Source organism: Mus caroli, unplaced genomic scaffold, assembly GCF_978045245.1.
Source record: "Mus caroli unplaced genomic scaffold, Mus_caroli_1 scaffold_1, whole genome shotgun sequence".
Classification (NCBI taxonomy): Eukaryota; Metazoa; Chordata; class Mammalia; order Rodentia; family Muridae; genus Mus; species Mus caroli.
The window spans coordinates 60,536,833-60,556,547 of NW_028227256.1; the positions used below are offsets into that span (position 1 = coordinate 60,536,833).

At 42.4% G+C, this 19,715-nt stretch overlaps 1 protein-coding gene across 1 annotated transcript in view; it reads right to left on the minus strand.

The window, feature by feature from the left end:
• Window positions 1-19,715, minus strand: part of Dytn (dystrotelin) — a 68,507-nt gene that overhangs the window by 35,624 nt on the left and 13,168 nt on the right. Inside the window, exons 6-9 of the mRNA XM_021173354.3 lie at window positions 12,275-12,346; window positions 11,923-12,086; window positions 8,723-8,834; window positions 6,463-6,608 (exon numbers count right to left, since the gene is read on the minus strand). Coding sequence (XP_021029013.1) covers window positions 6,463-6,608; window positions 8,723-8,834; window positions 11,923-12,086; window positions 12,275-12,346 — 494 coding nt within the window. The remainder of the gene's footprint in view (window positions 1-6,462; window positions 6,609-8,722; window positions 8,835-11,922; window positions 12,087-12,274; window positions 12,347-19,715) is intronic.

Below are 19,715 nucleotides of genomic sequence, written 5' to 3' on the forward strand. Positions count from 1 at the left end.
GCTGGATACAAAATTAACTCAAACAAATCAGTAGCTTTCCTCTACACAAAGGATAAACAGGCTGAGAAAGAAATTATGGAAACAATGCCCTTCACAATAGTAACAAATAATATAAAATACCTTGGTGTGACTCTAACCAAGCAAGTGAAAGATCTTTATGACAAGAACTTTAAGTTTCTGAAAAAAGAAATGAAAGAAGATCTCAGAAGATGGTAAGATCTCCCATGCTCATGGATTGGCAGGATTAACACAGGAAAAATGGCCATCTTACCAAAAGCAATGTACATACTCAATGCAATCCCCATCAAAATTCCAACTCAATTCTTCACAGAGATAGAAAGAGCAATTCTCAAATTTATCTGGAACAACAACAACAACAACACCCCAGGATAGCAAAAATAATTCTCAACAATAAAAGAACTTCTGGGGGAATCACCATCCCTGACCTCAAGCTCTACTACAGAGCAATAATGATTAAAGACAGCATGGTATTGGTACAGAGACAGACAGGTAGATCAATGGAATAGAATTGAAGACCCAGAAATAAACCCACACACCTATGTTCATCTGATCTTTGAGAAAGAAGCCAAAACCGTCCAGTGGCAAAAAGACAGCATTTTTAACAAATGGTGTTGGTTCAACTGGTAGGCAGCATATAGAAGAATGCAAATTGATCCATTTTTATCTCCTTGTACAAAGCTCAAGTACAAGTGGATCAAGGACCTCCACATAAATTCAGATACACTGACTCTAATAGAAGTGAAAGTGGGAAATCCTTGAACACATTGGCACAGGGGAAATTTTTCTGAATAGATCACCAATGGCTCAGGCTCTAAGATCAACAATTGACAAATGGGACCTCATGAAATTGCAAAGCTTCTGTAAGGCAAAGGACACTGTCAATAGACCAAAATGGCAACCTACAGATTAGGAAAGGATCTTTACCAACCGTACATCCAATAGAGGACTAGTATCTAAAATATACAAAGAACTCAATAAGTTAGACTCCAGAGAACCAAATAACCCTATTTAAAAATGGGGTATGAACTAAACAGAGAATTCTCAACTGTGGAATCTCAAATGGCCAAGAAGCATCTAAAGAAATGTTCAACATCCTTAGTCATCAGGGAAATGCAAATCGAAATGACCCTGAGATTCCACCTCACACAGTCAGAATGGCTAAGATAAAAACCTCAGGTAACAGCAGATGCTGGTGAGGATGTGGAGAAAGATCAGTCCTCCATTGCTGGAGAGAGGTACAATCACTTTGGAAAACAATCTGTTGGTTCCTCAGAAAACTGGAAATAGTTCTACCTGAAGATCCAGCTATAAATAAATAAAATCTATAAGCATATGCTTATAAATTTATAAGCATATATATATGTATACATATATATATATTAAGCATACCGTAAAGATGTTCCAATATATAATAAGGACATGTACTCCACTATGTTCATAGCAGCATTATTTATAACAGGCAGACACTAGAAACAACCCAGATGTCCCTCAACAGAGGAATAGATACAGAAAATGTGGTACATTTACACAAGGGAATACTACTCAGCTATTAAAAACAATGACTTCATGAATTTTGCAGGTGAATGGGTGGATCTAGAAAATATATTCCTGAGTGAGGTAACCCAGACCCAAATGAACACACATGGTATGTAATCACTGATAAGGGGATATTAGCCTAAAAGCCCAGAATACCCACAATACAAGTCACAGGCCATATGAAGCTTTATGTTAAGGAAGGCCAAAATGTGCTTAAACCCTACTTAGAAGGGGGAACAAAATAATCATGGAAGGTAGAGAGAGTGGGGGAATTGGGAGGGAGAGAGGAGGGTGATAGAGAAAAAAGGCAGGGCAGGATCAGGTATGGAAAGAGACAGGAGAGAGGTCCAGAGGGTCAGGAGAATGAATAGAAATTTGTAGCAATGGAGGCGTGGGGAATGTGGTAACCACTAGAAAATCCTAGATGCCAGGAAAGTGAGAGGTTCCCAGGACCCAATGGGAATAGCATTAGCCAAATACCCCCACCAGAGGGGAGATAGAACTTGAGAGACCACCTCCAATAGATAAGCATGGTCCCCAGTTGAGGGATGGGGCCACCCACTCATCTCAAAAATTTAAACCAGAATTTTTCCTGTCTAAAGGAAATGCAGGGACAAAAAATTATGGAGCAGAGAGTGAAACAAAAGCCATCCAGAGACCGCCCCAACTTGGGATCCATTCCATCTGCAGATACTAAACCCCAACACTATTGCTGATGCCAAGGCATGCTTGCAGACAGGATCCCTCTGTCCTCTGAGAGTCTTCACCAGCATCTGACTAAGACAGATGCAGATACTCACAGCCAACCATGGGACTGAGCCCAAGGACCCCAATGGGAGAGTTAGGGGAAGGACTGAGGAGTTGAAGGGGATGGCAACCCCACAGGAAGAACAATATCAACTAACTGGACCCCTCAGAGCTCCCAGGGACTAAAGCACCAACCAAAGAGCATACATGGTCCAGTTCGTGGCTCCTGCTACACATGTAGCAGAGGATGGCCTTATCTGGCATTAATGGGGGGAGGGGGGCCCTTGGACCTGTGGAGGTTTGTTGCTCCAGCGAAGGTGGATGCTAGAGGGTTAAGGGGAGAGTAGGTGGGTGGCTGGGTGGGAGAGCACCCTCTTAGAGGCAAAGGGGAGGGGAATGGGATGGGGGAAATGCGGAGGGAAGATTGGGAAGGGGGACAACATTTGAAATATAAATAAATAAAATAATCAATTAATAATAATAAAAAAGGAGTCTGAGATCAGGGGCATATAGGAGTTACTTCCTTACCACTTTGAATGTTTTATTCATGAAGTTCCCCCCACACATATTGTCTCATCAGGGGACATAACAGTTTTCTGGAAACCCTGAAAATACTTCAGCACTATTCTAGAGGGCTGTTTGCAATTGTGGAACCACTTAGAAAGGCACAAAAGTGTGGAAAAAAAAGCCAGCCCAGAATAGACTGTGTGAAAGATATTTGTTTACAGTGCGAAGCTGGAACAAGACAGAAAAACCCACCTCCAGTCCAACAGCAACTTGAGGAGGCATGTGTGGACAACCTTTATCTCCATCTCTACATATCTGTAAGTGCTACAGTGGCACCTTGAGTATTGATTTTGGATTACATATAAGAGTTTGCAAGTAGGTGAATGTGTAAGCCCTGAACCTGTGTATGATTAGGAATGGTGGCTCAGTTTCACTGTATAAATCCGTGCATTATAAAATGAATTGCTCAGGGCAGGAAGCAGCCTAGAAGCTACTGTTTTGTATAAAGTAGAATAAGCAGTACGTAGCTTGAGCGCCACAGACAGGTAGTTCACACGAGAGAATATGGTGCTAAATAAACCTGTTTTTAAAAAAAAGTATGTAACCTCACTGTCATAACTGGGGAGAAGCCAGCCTGGCCTCTATGAAAACAAAGCTAATCTCACGGAGTCTTGGGTAGAAGGACAGCGATCATGTGATGATACACCCCGCCAAGGCTTGCAAGGATGCAGGACAGCTGTGGGAGCCTCAGCCCCACCCAAGCTTTCCATTGTAGACTAGCTCATGCCCAGGACTGCCCATGAACAAGGCCAATACATTCCCGAGCCAATCTATGACCTCTGGTACCATTCTTAACTAGGCCCATGACCCACTCCCTGCTCATGCCATTCTAGTCTATGTTAATGTTATCCCGTTCAGCTTTCTGGCCCACTTTCTGTTTGTTTAGATCTTGTTTTCCATACTTACTGACATAGCATAATTTTTATTCTCTCTCTCTCTCACTCTCTTGTTAAGCTTGCCCATAATTTCTCTATAAAGTAAGCTAGATTGTAAATGAGAGTTTCATGAAATTTCTAGCTGGTTATTGCTAGGAGAGTGAAGAGCTGTCAATTTTATGCAAATTTCTTTCATGTTCTACTATCAATCAAAGCCTTAATTTTAGTGTTTTCTGCTAAGTTCCTCTGGTTTCCTAGGGGGTTCTATCAGCTGCAGAGGCAAGTGATTTCATCTTCTCTTCCTCGGCATTTTAATTTTGTTTTTTATTACATTTGCAAGAACTTCCCCCAAATATTTAATAAGGGTAATGTCTGACATCTCACTTTCAATTGCGCTCTTATAAATAAAAGTTATTGTTGATGTGCACAGTCATGTGTAAAGCAAATCTATAGCAAAAGGAAGGAGGCATCTTCTCATGCAGATTGCTTGCTGAATTATTAAACCAATCCAGTGCTGTCACGTGGCAGTAAGCATTACCTTAGAAGATGAGTATCCCTGATTTGCCACTTAATAGGGAGCAAGGGGGACTCTTTGCCTGTGATCATATTTGTGAAATTATAACATGCACATTCCTTTCCCAGACTGGTGACCAGTCAGAGTTTCTGAGTTCTTGAATACCCGGACCAAGCTGAAAACTACATAATGCTACTGGGGGTCTAGCCATATTTATTATACCTGGAGTAGATCAGATATAATACAAAGAGTTTAAATGAACTTTAGTGTTGTACAGCCCTTGCAATCCCCTCTGTGGATCTTGTCCCCACAAATATTATGTTGAGAGGATGAAAGACAGGCTTTTGTGCAATGAGGTGAAGAAAGTAAGTCACAGTAAAAAGGCCCCCCATGCTGCTGGATGAGGCCGAGGCTTCTCTGTCTGTTCCCGCTCCTGGCAAACTCCAGCAGTTTGTATTTTCCTTCACCCTGATTCTAAGAATGCACACTTGCTAATGCACAATGATGCTCCTGAGAAGGATGCGAGCAAGCTATCAAAATGATGACTTGTGGGGTTGGAAGAAAGCTCAGTAGGTAGAGTGCTTGCCTTACAAACAAGAGGCTCTCCGTCTGAATTTCAATCCCCCATTTAAACAGCCCAGTGTGAGGGCATGTACCTTCACCCCAGCACTGGGAAAGAGACAGAGGCTCTTGGGCTCATTGGCTGGATAGGCAGCAACTTTACTTGGCAAGTTTCAGGCCAGTTGAGAGAGAACTATCACAAACAAGGGGAGGGGGCACTGGAGAAATGGCTACATGGTTAAGAGCACTGGGTTCTTCCAGAGGACAGGGGATCGATTCTCAGCACCCTGGCAGCTCACAAACATTGCAACACCAGTTCCACGGGATCCAATGTCCCCTTCTGGACTACATGAACACCGGGCATGCATATGGCGCATAAACATATATGCAGACAAAACCCCATACACATGCAAATAAATAAATACATTTTTTAGGAAAAATTTGGACAGTGTCTAGAGAATAACACTTTGAAGTTTTCCTCTGCCCTCCATATTGACATGTGGTTGTGCCCCAAAACACATGGGCATCTGTACACATATTATGAGTTTACATATATATATATATGTAAACTCATATACATAATTATATATACATAATTATAGTTTACATCAGGAGTGGTGGGAATACATCTGTAATTTCAGCACTGTGTAGGTGAAATAAAATGGATGGTTAGTTAAGAGGCTAGCCTGCGTCACACAGTGAATTCAAGGCCAGCTTGGGATACATACCAAAAAAAAGCAAAGCAAGACAAGACAACAGAACACAATGTAATGATTATTTGGAGGTTAATGACAGGGGACACTTTACCATGTAGGGCAGTCGAACAGAAGAATGAGAAATTTCATCTATGGCATAAGTCTGGTTTCACCCGTGCTGAAGTGCAAATAGCACTCACAGAGCAGTTACTCAAACAGAATCTTCTAAGCCCCTGATGCCTTGCAAGAGCAATTACTTTCAGTGGCCACTACATGGCACTGTTGCCTCTCAGTTCTCTATAAACCTAAAGGCTGTAAAAAGTAATTGCATCTTTACCCTATTCCCATCCTTGCCCTCCATAGAGGCCTTAGCATAACATCTGCTGCTGGGGCTCACAAATGATCCAAACACTGAGAATTAGTAGCTGTTGAGTTCTCAGCCTGTGTATCTCCTCCTCCAAGGTTCAGGGAATATCACAGAAGTGGAAGCAGAAAGGATCTAAAAGAAAGAGAACGGGATGGAGGGGTGGACCACCATCTTCCAGGCTTGCCACCGGTGACGATCTGCACAGGAGACCTGCTCAAGATTGGCCCCACCAGCATTTTGTGACCAGGGGAAGAGAGGTTCTGGAGACCCCACGCCTCCCAGAGATTTATATATTCAGTTAAAGGTTGGTGGTGGGGTGAGAAAGAAAGAAACATGAGACATGAAAGGAGGAAGATATGAAAGTAGAAAGAGAACTCTGGAAAAGGAGAAGGTAGCAGGACGAATAGGAGACAAGAGAAGGTAAGATGGCAAGCAATGATAAAATATATAAATGTATGAAAATACTATAATAAACCCACGATATATAATTAACATACGGTAATGAAAATAAACTTAAGAGAGAGAAAACCTGTGGCTGTAATCTATGCTGGCTGTGTCAGCAGCACCCACACCACGCACCTGGCTGGCCCGTGGCTAGCTGAGTCCCTTGAAGCCAGCTGGTCCAGCAGCCACTGTCTCCCCACAGCTCCTACTCTCTGGTGTTTCTGAGGCAGGTTGTTTCTGAGGCTCCTGAAGAGGAGTTTTGTATTCTCTGTTGCTGACATCTGTGGAAATGAACAATATTGAAAGGTGCCCTTGAGGGGTAGACAAGATGGCTCACTGGGTAACCTGACCACCTGAGTTTAACCCTCTATCTATACGGTGGAAAGAGAAAACTGACATCCACAAATTGTCCTCTGACTTCCACATGTTGGCTGTTGGCACACATGCACACCTGCACACAAACTAATAAAGGTCATAAAATCAAGCCAGTAAAAAAAAAAAAAAATTAAAGAGCATCAGATCAGTTCAAGCCTGACTTTTCCTTATCCATTGGTAATGACCTGGTGCACTATCAAAGCTTTGGTAACTATTTCTTCTATTGTTGATGATTGGGAAAAATAATCTTCCTTGCTCCTAGAATTTCTTCATACCCTTCATGTATAAAGCTGCATGTAGCACAAGTCTCCAGGCTGAATTCCCCAACTGCTTCAATAAACAACTGCTTCTTAAAGAGAATGGGGATTCTAAAAACTGTAAGAAGGGACAACATCAGACTGAGTCGACGGCTGCTAACATTTGGAGACGTGGGTTCCTTTAAGAATAAGGTGATGACTTGTGGATTCATCTCTAGGCACACCCTCCCCAGTTTGCTACTGTATACAATTTCAGTAGGTAGTGGATGACCCCAAATCCACCCATCCTGCCCACCTAAGCAGCTCCAGGGAAAGGAAACAACCGTATTCAATTTGAGGACTCCAGTTCTTAAGAATAAAAGCCTATTAACAAGATGACCACACGGTGTCACTATAACACCGTCAAGTCGCAGGCTTCCAGGGCCGGAAAGGTGTTCAGAGGCAATGAAGGAAGGCAAAGCTGGAGCAGTTTAGCAAGGCTGTGTATGCTCCAGGGGAAAAGTATTTGGAAAAATTCAGGCGCCTGCTTTTCCTGGATGGACTTTGATCTTGAAGAGAGAATCGGAAAGAACTGGGAAGCTGCCTTTGGTGCAGGCAATCCAACTGCAGCCTTCACGACAATGATGCTGAGAGGAACTTCGTTGTAGAGATTCACCCGAAATGAGTGGTTAAAAAAGATAATGTTTTCTCACTCCTCAGGCACCCCAACTGCCACCCCCCTAAGAATAGCAAAATGCTTTTGCATTGTATTTTTCCTTTTTCTTAGAATTAAATGCACTTGCTGGTTACTAATGATTTTCTTTAAAAGAATCGAGAGTTATGAAGTTTTACTTTTTCAGCAAAAACCTAGTTAAGTTCTTTTTTTCTTTTTATTCCAAAGGGAAAGAAAAAAGATACTTGAAATCTAGGTCTCGGGGAAAGTCGTATTAAAGCCTTTCCAAAGAATGACCACAACCAGAAGGTTTGCTGTGTCATCTCCAGCAAATCAACACCCTTATTCTTCTTCATCCATTCCAGGTGCTAATGCCTGCTCCTTGTAACTTTGACAGATGTTTCCTAGTAGATAGCATGAGATCAATGGTCAGACTGTAGCCCATTAAGCCTTTTCTTGTTCCCAAAAGCATTTATAAAAACCTGAGATGTAAACAAAGCACATTTATGTTTAATCTCATGGCATGTATCAATCATAAAAAAAAACAACAAATGTCATTATGACTTTTTTCTACAGAGCATATTACTATTCTGTCACAGGAGAGCCCTGTTACACTGAGAAAAGTTGACGGTTAAGCCGGCCCTTTCCAGTGTCTTCAGTGTCAACTGAAAGAAGAAAAGTTTTTTTTTTTAATTAGTTATCTTATTTATGTATATTTCAAATGTTGTCCCCCTTCCCGGACTCCCTTTTGCAAACCCCCATCCCACCTCTCTCTCCTTTGATTCTAAGAGGATGCTCACCCACCCACCCACTCCTGCCTCATTCCTCTAGTATCCCTCTACACTGGGACATCAAGCCTTCACAGGACCAAGGGCCTCTCCTCCCATTGATGTCCGACATATGTAGCCAGAGTCATGGACTTATCCATGTATACTCTTTGGTTGGTGGTTTCATCCCTGGGAGCTCCAAGGGATCCAGTTAGTTTATATTGTTGTTCTTTCTATGGGGTTGCAATCTCCTTCGGCTCAGAAGGAACCGTTTTTTAAACGAAATGTCTTGTAAGGACAGTAAGGGGGCAGGGGAATTTTTTCCACCCTGCCTTAGATGTTACCTGGACACATTCCTCCATCACAGTGTGTGACTTCTCGTGGGAAATTTTGTGGAGACCAGATAAGAAACACAGCTCGCAGATGTCAAAGTCCAGGCACTTTAGACAACGGTATCTGCCAATTGAAATGGAAGAACAGCTTATGCCACTTTCGGTAGGAGAGCAAACAGGTGATATTCAAGTAGAGAATGAGACCCCACAAACATACAAGGGGTGCCTTCTTGGCCTTGCAAAATTTTTGTGTAGCTTTGAAAATTAGCACACTTTAAGTGGGAAGGCACTCCCCTTTGTTACACAATGTACATGATGGAAAAGGCAAGGGTTTTTAATAAGGATTATTGGATGAACTATGCAGCACTGTAGACAGTTACAGGGAATTGTCTGGACAGTATGCTAATTACCCTGAAGTGTGCTCCTTCATGTTCTGAAATCACCTTCAGAGTCACAAGAAAGACAGCTGAGTGGATCATACAACTGGTTTGTTGATAATTTTAACAAAGCTTTTTCTACCATCTCATCTCAGTCTTCTATGACTTATTTTTTATAGAACATAAATGAGAACCCATCTATCTAGAACTTAATTCTTGTAGTAGGGACAACCTTTGATCCTTATACCTTGTCTTCCCCATCCATCCCTCCCTCCTTCTCTCTCTCCCTCCTGAGTCCTGCCACACCACGGAGGCTATAGGCTGATGTTGGATGCCTTCTCCAATAACTCTTCCATGATATTTTCTGAGATGAGGTCTCTCACGGAATCTGGAGCTGATCCATTTGTCTAGACTTGCCACCAACACCCAGGGGTTCTCCTGACTCTGTTTCTACTTGTTTTTTCCCATAGTTTCTGAGGAAGAGGACTTAGTCCCCACACTTGCTTTATCCACTGAGCCATGTCCCAGACCCCCTTTCTTCCCGTAGGGGAGTGAGTGGACCTTTCATTCTTCCTGTGCCTTCTGAGCACCATGGTGACTTCTGCTCTGTGGTTGCTTCTTCATCAATCTCCTTGGAACTAAAGCAGTTGCTTGAGTTTTGAGAGCCAAAGCCACAAGTTTAAGGCTAAGGCTGTAATATATATATATATATATATATATATATATATATATATATATATATATATATAAACAAGTGTTATGAGACTTCTCTCAAAGAAGCTACTGACATTCCTGGAGTCAGCCATCCTTAACTCACCGACAATCTTTCTAAGTTTAACTTCATTTTTTTTTCAGCAGACAAAGGCATGTTACACAGAATTCTGACACATTTCATTATACGTGTTGCTATTTTCTTGGTGGCCTGAGTAAGTCGCTTAAAAGTCACATTAAAAAAATCCCATGATATTCAATCTTATAAAATAATGATTATGAGGGGAAAAACTTATTTCAGTGTAAAAAATTGTACTTTATGTAATTTCGAATTAATTCTCTATCTGGCTGAGACGCACAATGGTTATATAAAGAACACTTTCTGTAGTTTAATGGTTAAATTATTGTAATGCATGCACTGTGATAAATTACATCCATATTTCGACACCGTCCATCATAAAAAAGATTATTTTTCACTATAATATAAAGATTTTTTTAGTCCTGCATGCTTGTTTCCCCATTGATTTGGTTCATTGTTTCAAACTATTATATGCAAAGAGGGTTTTATGAGTCAAACTTCGTTGCCTTCTCCAAATCCTTTGTGAATTCAGTCTAGCTTCCTAGCAAACTTCAAACTTGATTTGTAGATTTCTAGTGGACTCAGAAGACCTGTTTCAGCCCATGAGAAATGTGTTTCACATCTAAACTGGTGAAAATCAGGAAATACAAGAAGAGAAAGGGACCAAATGGGCCAATGAGAGGCCCTGGGGTTCTGACCTCCTTCCCTTCCGGGCCCCTTGTGACTTGTTAGCTAGTCTGGTTTCACCTCTTGCATAGTTGCATCCCCTGACCACAAATCACAACTCAGGCTCATCTTTGGCCTAGGATTCTCATTTCTTTCTTTCCTTCTCTTCAAAACCTATATATCCCAACCTCTCTCCTCTCCCTCTCTCCCTCTCTCTCCCTCTCTCTCTCCCTCTCATTTCTTTCTTTTTTTCCCCATTTTCCCAGACACTGTTTCTCTGTGTATCCCAGGCTGTCTTAGAACTCACTCTGTAGACCAGGTTGGTCTGCCCCTGTCTCTCTAGTCCTTAGAATAGAGATATGAACCACTACCGCCCAGCCATGATACCTCATTTACTTGCTTGTTTGTTTGAGACAGAGTCTGTGTAACCCTGCTTTTCTTGAAACTCACTATGTGGACCAGGCTGGCTTCCAGAGTTTCCTTCTGCCTCCCATGTGCTGGGATTGAAGGTGTATACCATCACACCCCGAGGAAGGGGTTTTAACTGTGACGGTTAAAAGTCAAGGAGGGGTCGGAAGTTCTCATCCGTAAACCTAGCTTTCACATGTGTCCATGTCTCAGCAGATCTGTTCCAAATTGATGGCTCCTTTGAATCCCACACCTTGTTCTTGTGATGCTAAGGCAGGGAATCTGGATTTAGACCACCAGTCTCTACTACCTGCTAACCATGGAATTGAGTGTTTCAGGAAGTTGGAGATAATGGTGTAGCCTTTTGTACAGCTTGTACCACATTTTAAGAAACATGATCCCTGTGAGCTGCTTAGCCGAATGTGTCTTTCATACTTAACAAACCATTCTTATGGTAGCTCCAAAGTTTAAAAGGTTTATTTGGAGCAGAAGACACCTGTTTTACACCTTGGTTCTCAACCTTCCTAATGCTGCAACCCTTTAATACAGCTCCTCATGTTGTTGTGACGCCTCCCCGGGCCCCCCACCAAAGATAAATGTTTTTTTGTTGCTACTTTATAACTGTAATTTTGCTGTTATGAATCATAATGTAAATATCTTATATGCAGGATATCTGATATTTGACCTCTGTGAAAGGGTTGTTCGACCCCAAAGGGATCTCAACCTAAAAGTGAAGAACCACTGCTATAGAAGAAAAGCTGAGTGTGAACCAGAGAAAAACTTAATATTTCACCAATTATCGGAAATACATTTATCTTCAACCATGCCGCCTCAGACTGGGAATTAATTTTCTAAAGGCAAGCACATTCCAGATGTATAGAAAAGATCCCAGAGAGAGTCTGGGGCTATGCAACTCCACCACTGGGCCCATTTGCCAAGTGACCATTTGGGAAATATGATATTGACGGTACCTCAGTCCTATGATCGGGAAGGCCCTGCAGACACTGCACCGCACAGGGTGAGTGACTGTTTCCGCGGCTGACAGGCGGTAGCAGGTTGGGAGCCACAAGAGGACCAGAGGCTCAGACTGTGCCCAGGACAGAAATTTCTCTTCCTTGATTCCAGAGCTCAACACCTGGGAAGCAAGAGGAGGCTGAAACACACATTCAGGGGGAATCGGCCCCCTTTCTTCCCTCTGTTTCCGTGTCTGTCTAAAGACATCTGAAAGCTAGTGGCAAGGCTGCCTCTAAACTCAGGTCGTCCTGGAATCAGCGTGATGCGTAATTTAAGCAAAGTCTTCAAATGTCTGCCCAAGCTACCTACCCCTCGGAAGCAGCTGTGAATAGCACTTTCCACGGGACGCAACGTGTAGCTCTCTCCCACGACAGTCGGGATCTGCAAAGGCAACCTCGTGTTAGCCCTGAAAAAATGGACTTAGAGCTCCCTGAGTAATGATGCTCACAAAAACGGAGGTCAGGCAAGCAACAATTATTGGGCATCCAAGAACAGAAGAACCAGCACATTCAAAAGAAAAAAGTAAGTTTAAATTTTGTGAAATGGAACCTTTGAGTTGGACCGATGAAAAAGGAAAGGGGGGCGGGGGAGTCACAGGAGGAAGGCATTGAGGTAGCAAAGGGAAGAGGTCTATTGTCTGACTTCTTAGAATCCCAGGCAGGTTATTTTAATCTTTCTTTCCCACCCCACCCTCACCCGATGGAGGTCATAATGACACTGCCTTCAAGTTTACAATGGCTTTAAGAAAAAACCGAGTCAACTGTTTTCATATCATCTCATTTGACTACATGTCAATTCCATGACTTGTTTTGTTCCTATGTTAAAATATCTGACATCAAGAACTTCATAAGAGGAGAGTTTGAGGTTAGTTTGTGGTCTGTCTCCTTCCATGGATTAAGATATCGGTTAGATCAGAGTCTTCATGATCCAGTTACAGATCAATGATAGGATCTACTGGTTGGGAGCTTTTGATTCAGGAGTCTCTTGGGTCACACTTCATATGCAAACCATAACTCTAGTCTTTGAAGTGGGGTGGTAATCATCATCGTTGAAAGGAAGGAGAGATAGGAAATGACTCACTATGTCAAAAAGAGATATCTACATGTTCACGCATTATTTATGGCAGCCAAGATACGATACCTAGGTGTTCGTTGACATTAGTGAATGCTATTCAGCCTTTAAAATAGGAAGTCGAGTCATTTGCTATAGCATGGATGAACCTGGGAAATATATGCTAAGTAAAATTAAAATTAGTCATACACAGAAATACTGCATAAATTCGCGTACATAGAGAAATATAAAACAGCTAAATTTATAGAAACAGAGAGTGGAATGTGACTTCTTTGAGATGGGACTGGAGTGGGAAAATTAGGGAGATGTTGCCCAAATAGTATAACTTAAAATTTATGATGGATGGGTTCTGAGGATCTAACACACAGCACAGTAATATGTTAGTGATGTCATCTTGCGCCTTTTTGATATTTGACATGAGGCCAGGTTTTGGGTCTCCTCATCTTCCAATTGTGCTCGGACACCGACAGGCGCCCTAAAACATACAATCCTTGGGAATGGAGAACTTTTGGGTTCCCAGGGAAGCAGACTGGACTCCTCAGCAGGAACGACTGAAGGCTGGTTGCTAATCATTGATGGCTATCAGCTAGGAGCGGAGTTGGACTCTGAAATTTCCTCAAAGTCTCACCAAATATAGTAAAACTAACATAGCAGCCAACCAGAAACAGACATATGTAACTTCCCCACCACCTACCAATGAAGGTTTAGGTTACCCAACCCTAGCTAAAATTTCCCTACTTTTCTATTTCTACTTTGCACACCTTTGTCTGGGGGTCACCATTTTGACAAATGCTGGCAATTTCTACAGAATAAATGCACTTTGCCTTTGAATGCTATTTGAGTCTGGGGTCTTCCTTCAGTGATTCTTGGACCCTAACAACAGACAGTGACTGTGGGTGTGATGGGTGTGTAAGTGACTGGATGGTGGTGAGCATCACACAGTCTTGGGTATGCCTGTGATACACAATGCTGTAACAGACTTTCCTCTCTTGTTCCCTTGCTCCCTCCCTCCTTTCCTTTCCTTTCCTTTCCTTTCCTTTCCTTTCCTTTCCTTTCCTTTGTTTTTCTTTCCTTCCTGTATTTCTTCTTTTGAAATAGTATCATGCAGTCTGGCCTCAAATTCCTGAGCTCAAATAATCGTCCTACCTCCCCATCTCGAGAGTCCCCGGAACCATAGGCACATGCACACAAAACTGCACTTAATATCTTTCATACATATAATTTTTGTTAATTAAATGTTTTTTTAATAAACTAAATAGGTCAAGGAATCACTGAGAGATAGCATTTTTCTCAAGATTAAAAAAAAAAGCAAGTTTATTGTGAAATTGGGGTATCTCTCTAGACATTCTCCCTCTTCGTGAAGGGGACAAAATTTGTTAGATTCTATTTATTGATTTTTCATGATTTTGTAGATAATCCAGTAGCTCGATTGTCCGTGCTCTTTCTTCTGGTCAACCACAGTCACCACAGGGGTATTAACTAAGGGACTAGGAACCTCTTGTGATTTCCAAGATGGCGATGCATTTGGCTCTGGTTTCTGTGCACACATCTGTGTGCACCCGTCACCTTCATTTATTCCCATTTGGACAGGAGTCCCAGTTTCACATCTGACGTCTTGCCCAGCACAGGCTGCCAGACACACTGCCTGCAATCTCAGAAGTAATTGCAGAGACCCCCTGTGGAGTCCATCAACTCAGATAAACATCCTTCTAATCAGGAAAGTGGCACTTAGAACCACTTTGCTGACAATTAGCCAGACAAAAGTCAACAAACATTTGCCTACTACTAACAAGATGGCTTGTATTTTAAATTGTTAATAACCCTGTCAGCAGTAGAGCATAAGCAACTACTCCCAATGTTATTTAGTCAAAAATCACAACAGCAGCAGCAGCAGCAGCAGCAGCAGTGGACTCATTTCCCATCTTTTGCCCTCTGAGTTCTGATGAACGAACTGGGCCACTCATTAAGAGCATTGCTGACCCAACATTCTTCTTACTCTGGTGTCCTTACCCCTAATGAAACAGAGAGTCTCAATTCATATGTAAAACATGAGTGCTCAAAGACTGAGATTATCAGCTTGTGACCCTGACACTGTAGTTGGGATTCCTACTGTAGTGGAATTTAACCTGATGTTTCCCCTTTAAATATCTACATAAAGATCTTTTTCTGTGGATGAATTACCTATTTGGCTAATTTCTTGCAGGTGTTCTATGGAGAAGAATTAAATGTAACTAGGTGGCACACTGGCACAGGCACGATGGCATTCTGAACGATAATTAGCATTCCTAAGGGATGATTTGAATCACATTGCAAGGACTGGAATTTTCTATTGGAATCTGTCTTGGATCCCATAATGGAAGCCAATGGGATGATAATTTGCTATGCAAATCACAAAGCTGCTTCCCACTGGCCCTCTCAGAAGCCGGGCACTGCATGGTCAGAGGAGGGAGGGCAGTGGGAGCCAGCAGCTCAGCAGCTCATCGACCTTGATTGAATTTGAAACCAGTGGATTTTTAAAATCCTTTGAGACTAGAGCTAACTTGAAGCCATGAGTGGCAGTCGGAAAGTCACAAAGACTTCTAGAGGAGAGAGAAAATGCCCCGCTACCCAGTTCCTTTTATCAAATCCACTTTGAAACTGGCTACTGTTATCAGTCTGGTGGAACAAGTGGATGAGCAGATTAAGCCTCTTCTGGCTTTCTACTTGCTTGCCTTCTGAGACATGACGTTGTTAAGGATGAACGTCTGCAATGGTGGTTGCCTGAGACATGCCTCAGATAGCAGAAAAGCTGCAGTAGGATCTATGTGCTGTTGCAAGCACAGGAAGGGCATTAAAGTATTAATACCTTCACCTGGTGTATTTTGAGTCATGTTGTCTAGCAGAGAGCAAAGCAAATCGCATAGCAGCTAGAAGCTGATGATTAGGCAGAACTGCATTAAATCAGGACGTCATGAAAACTGCCCCGTATAATAGTAGTTTGCTTTCCTTCTGCTGTGAGAAGCACCACACTCAAAGACATCTTGTGAAGGGCAGGTTTATTTGGCTTACAGGTCCCTGTTCACCGTCTTCTGTTGAGGGAAGTCAGGGCAGGAGCTCAGACAGAAACAGAGGTGGGAACCATAAAGGACCACTGCTTACTAGATTGTTTCCCATGGCTTGATCTGCCTGCTTTCTTATACAATCCAGAACCATGTGCCCATGTGTGGTGGCATCTACAGTGGGCAGGGCCCTTTCATATTAATCGTTAATTAAGAAGAAGCCCTACAGATGCACCACCAGATGGAGACATTTCCTCAATGTTCTCTCTAACGAACCCAGTTGTGTCATGTTGATAAAGAGCTCACCAGCACACTCTATCTTCCTTCCTTCTTCCTTCCTTCCTTCCTTCCTTCCTTCCTTCCTTCCTTCCTTCCTTCCTTCCTTCCTTCCTTCCTTCCTTCCTTCCCTCCCTCCCTCCCTCCCTCCCTCCCTCCCTCCCTCCCTCCCTCCCTCCCTTCTTTCTTTCTTTCTTTCTTTCTTTCTTTCTTTCTTTCTTTCTTTTTTTCTTTCTTCTGAAAAGAAGACTTTAGAGGTTCTCATTCACTAGCTGCAAGATAGCCAAATTCATTGTGTGATTCCCAGCAGAGACAAGGGAAGCAGGCATATATCTGAATGATGAAGACCCTGCCCAGAGCATGGACCTCTGCCTACTGCCTCTCTGGATATTCTCTCTGTCCTCCATAAAACCACACTAAACCAATGAGGCAGATTTGAGTCAGAGAATCTCCTCAGCTTTCCTCAAAGCTGGCTTTGAATCTGTTTTTTTTTTTTATAACAATCTCTCTGTCTTTCCTTGTCTCTCTACCTCTATCTCTTTCCCGGTTTCTCTGTCTCTCTCTTTTAAAATAGTAAGCAATATGAACTTTAGAGTCCAGTAGCAAGAGAAAAAAGAAAACAAACAAACAAAAAAGCCAGGATGTTTGTAAAACCAGTTAGGACCAATGTCAAGATGTATGCTAAGTGTTCTTTGCTCGTTTTAACATTTCTGTACAATTAGGTTTTCATAATTGCCATTTCCCACTATGTATCTGATGTTATGGCACATTTGAACACTCCACACAGGAACAGAAAAGGAGTAGACTCTATGTTGGGAACACACAGACTAATCCTGGAAATTCTTCCCCTTATCCACTGTAGTTGATGAATTATTTCTGTCTTATTGAGCTTTTCCATAAGACATGACTCTGTCCACATCTTGCCCCTGAAGTCTGTGCTATTGTTTCCCAATTAAAACTATTTTCTAATTCCTTTGTCTCAGAGCTGAATCTTGTCTCGGGGGTGAGAACATTTATGCCTCTCTATTGCTCCTGAGACCCCTGCCCCCAACACTCACTGCCAGCAACATTTTAACCTTACTAAAAAATTTAAAACCTGCTGTCAACTCCAGGCAGACAAGCTTCTGTTTGCAATGGTTGGCAGTCACTGCAGAGACCCATAGCTGGTCAAAGTGCAGAAAACAAATGGCTGTTGAGTGCCTGGCCATAAAGGGGACATCTTTATTACCTCCTCCTCAAGGCTCAGGGAGCATCAGAAAGAACATAAGAGCTGGAGGGAATGGGGAGAAAGACAGAATACTGATTTCTGGACATTATGTGGCTGTTGTCTTCAAACTCAGAGCAGCTCTGGTCTCCTGCACAAAGGCTAGACAAAATCGAGTCTGTCAGTACCCTGTCATGGGGCTCTGCTCCTCTTGGAGGGTGTAAATGCAATTAATGATTGATGGAAGAGAAAGAGACTTTGTGTGTGTGTGTGTGTGTGTGTGTGTGTGTGTGTGTGTGTGGCGTAGCTATTGGTAAGGTACCCAAACTCTTATAATCAAACTCTCACTTGATGTCCTCCCCAGTCTTCTCTATGTACACACTCAATGGCACATATACATGTGCATATACCACTCCCCTCACCCACTAAAGAAGGCAGGGTGGCAGCTTTATACAGCCAGTGTTACTCTTCCACTAATCTGTGGTAGAGCAGTATCTAGCTAGCATTTGGTTGGGGTAAGAGAAGGAGGTAGATGTAGACATTTCTATTGGTCTACAGGACTGAACTGGTCACAGTAAGACCCAGCACTAGGCAGCCTCAGAGGCCCCGACACTAAGAGAGTGCCTATGGACAAAATCTGCTATAGTTGAGAGGCTCTAGGCCCTGTGAGATGGACTCCCATTCCAGTCTGTATTATTTCTGGCTGGAGATAGTAACCTTAGGGTTTGAGTAACTAACTCTCAGTCATAGGCAGTCCTTAGAAGGTAAGGCTGGAATTTCAATTTACATTTGTGCTGGCTGTAATGGTCCTAGGCTTAAGACACCTCCCAGCAACACAATGGCTATGGAATTCATAGACTTAAGGACCATAACAACAAGTCTGCCTAGATATTCTACACAGGTTTACTGTTAGTGGATATTCCCAGACAAAGCTAGACTTCCAAGATTGGAACAGCCACTGGTGGTTTGAATGAGAATGACCCCTATAAACTCATGTTTGAATACTTAGTTTTCAGTTGGTGGAACTGTTTAGGAAGAATTAGAAGGTGTGTCCTTGCTGGAAGAGGCGTGTCAATAGGAGGTGGGTGGGATTTGAGGTTTCAAAAGCCCATACCATTCTCAGTTAGCTCTCTCTGTCTCTAAGTCATGTTTATGGATCAGATGTAATATGGATTAGATTCTGATGCAAATAAAAAATTCCATTTCACCCCTACTACACTATCAAAGGTATCATAGGCCTCTTATTTTTATTCCTTTATCCCCATAATCTTAATCTTATTTCCCCCTGATTGCTTAGGAGACCCTGACCGTTACACTCCAGGCAGCCTATTCAACCCCACCCACATTAAACCTGAGTAATATTTCCTATTGCCTACACTATCTTCCATCTCTCCCCAACAAACTAGAAGGTGTGGTAGCTTGTTCCTCTCAATTCTCACCTTGCCTTTCCTTCCATTTCCTCCCCATCTCAAAACAACGCAGTCTTACATCCCATCCACTCACCCAGTCCCTATACTGAATCCTGGTTGCTGATCTATTCATCCTCACATGAACTGGTAGGCAACCCACAGAACCCCCATTCATTATTACTGGCCAATTACACTCCATTATTTCTTTCTCTGTTTTCCTAATTTTAATACCTATTTCTGGCCTTTTGAAAATAAAAATGTTTAAATAGACTCAAAGTCCCAGCAGACTAAATACTTTAGTCTTGTAAACTACAAGTGAATAACTAATTTTATTAGGACAACAAGGAAGAAGGTCCTTCACTGTCAACACCCAAAGCTGGTATTCTCCTCAAACTACTCTTGTGTTAGTAGTCCTCAAGGTACTGCCCCAGCACTTCTGTTGCCACAATACCTGCCATGATGGCTGTGAACTCTAACTCTCTGGGACCATGAGCCCTCAACTTTAAATGCTTTCTTTATAAGTTGCCTTGGTCATGGTGTTTCGTCAGAGCAATAAAGAACATAACTAAGACAGCTACCCACTTCTTCAATGTACAGACATCAACACAGGATCATAAGGATCAAGAAGAAGATCCCCAAACAGCAGGGGAATGGATATAAGCAATTCAGAAACTCCCCAGAGAAGCCAAGAGAAATTAAAAAATTAACGTATATATCAGACCAGAAAAGTTCAAGGAGCAAAAGAAAAGCCA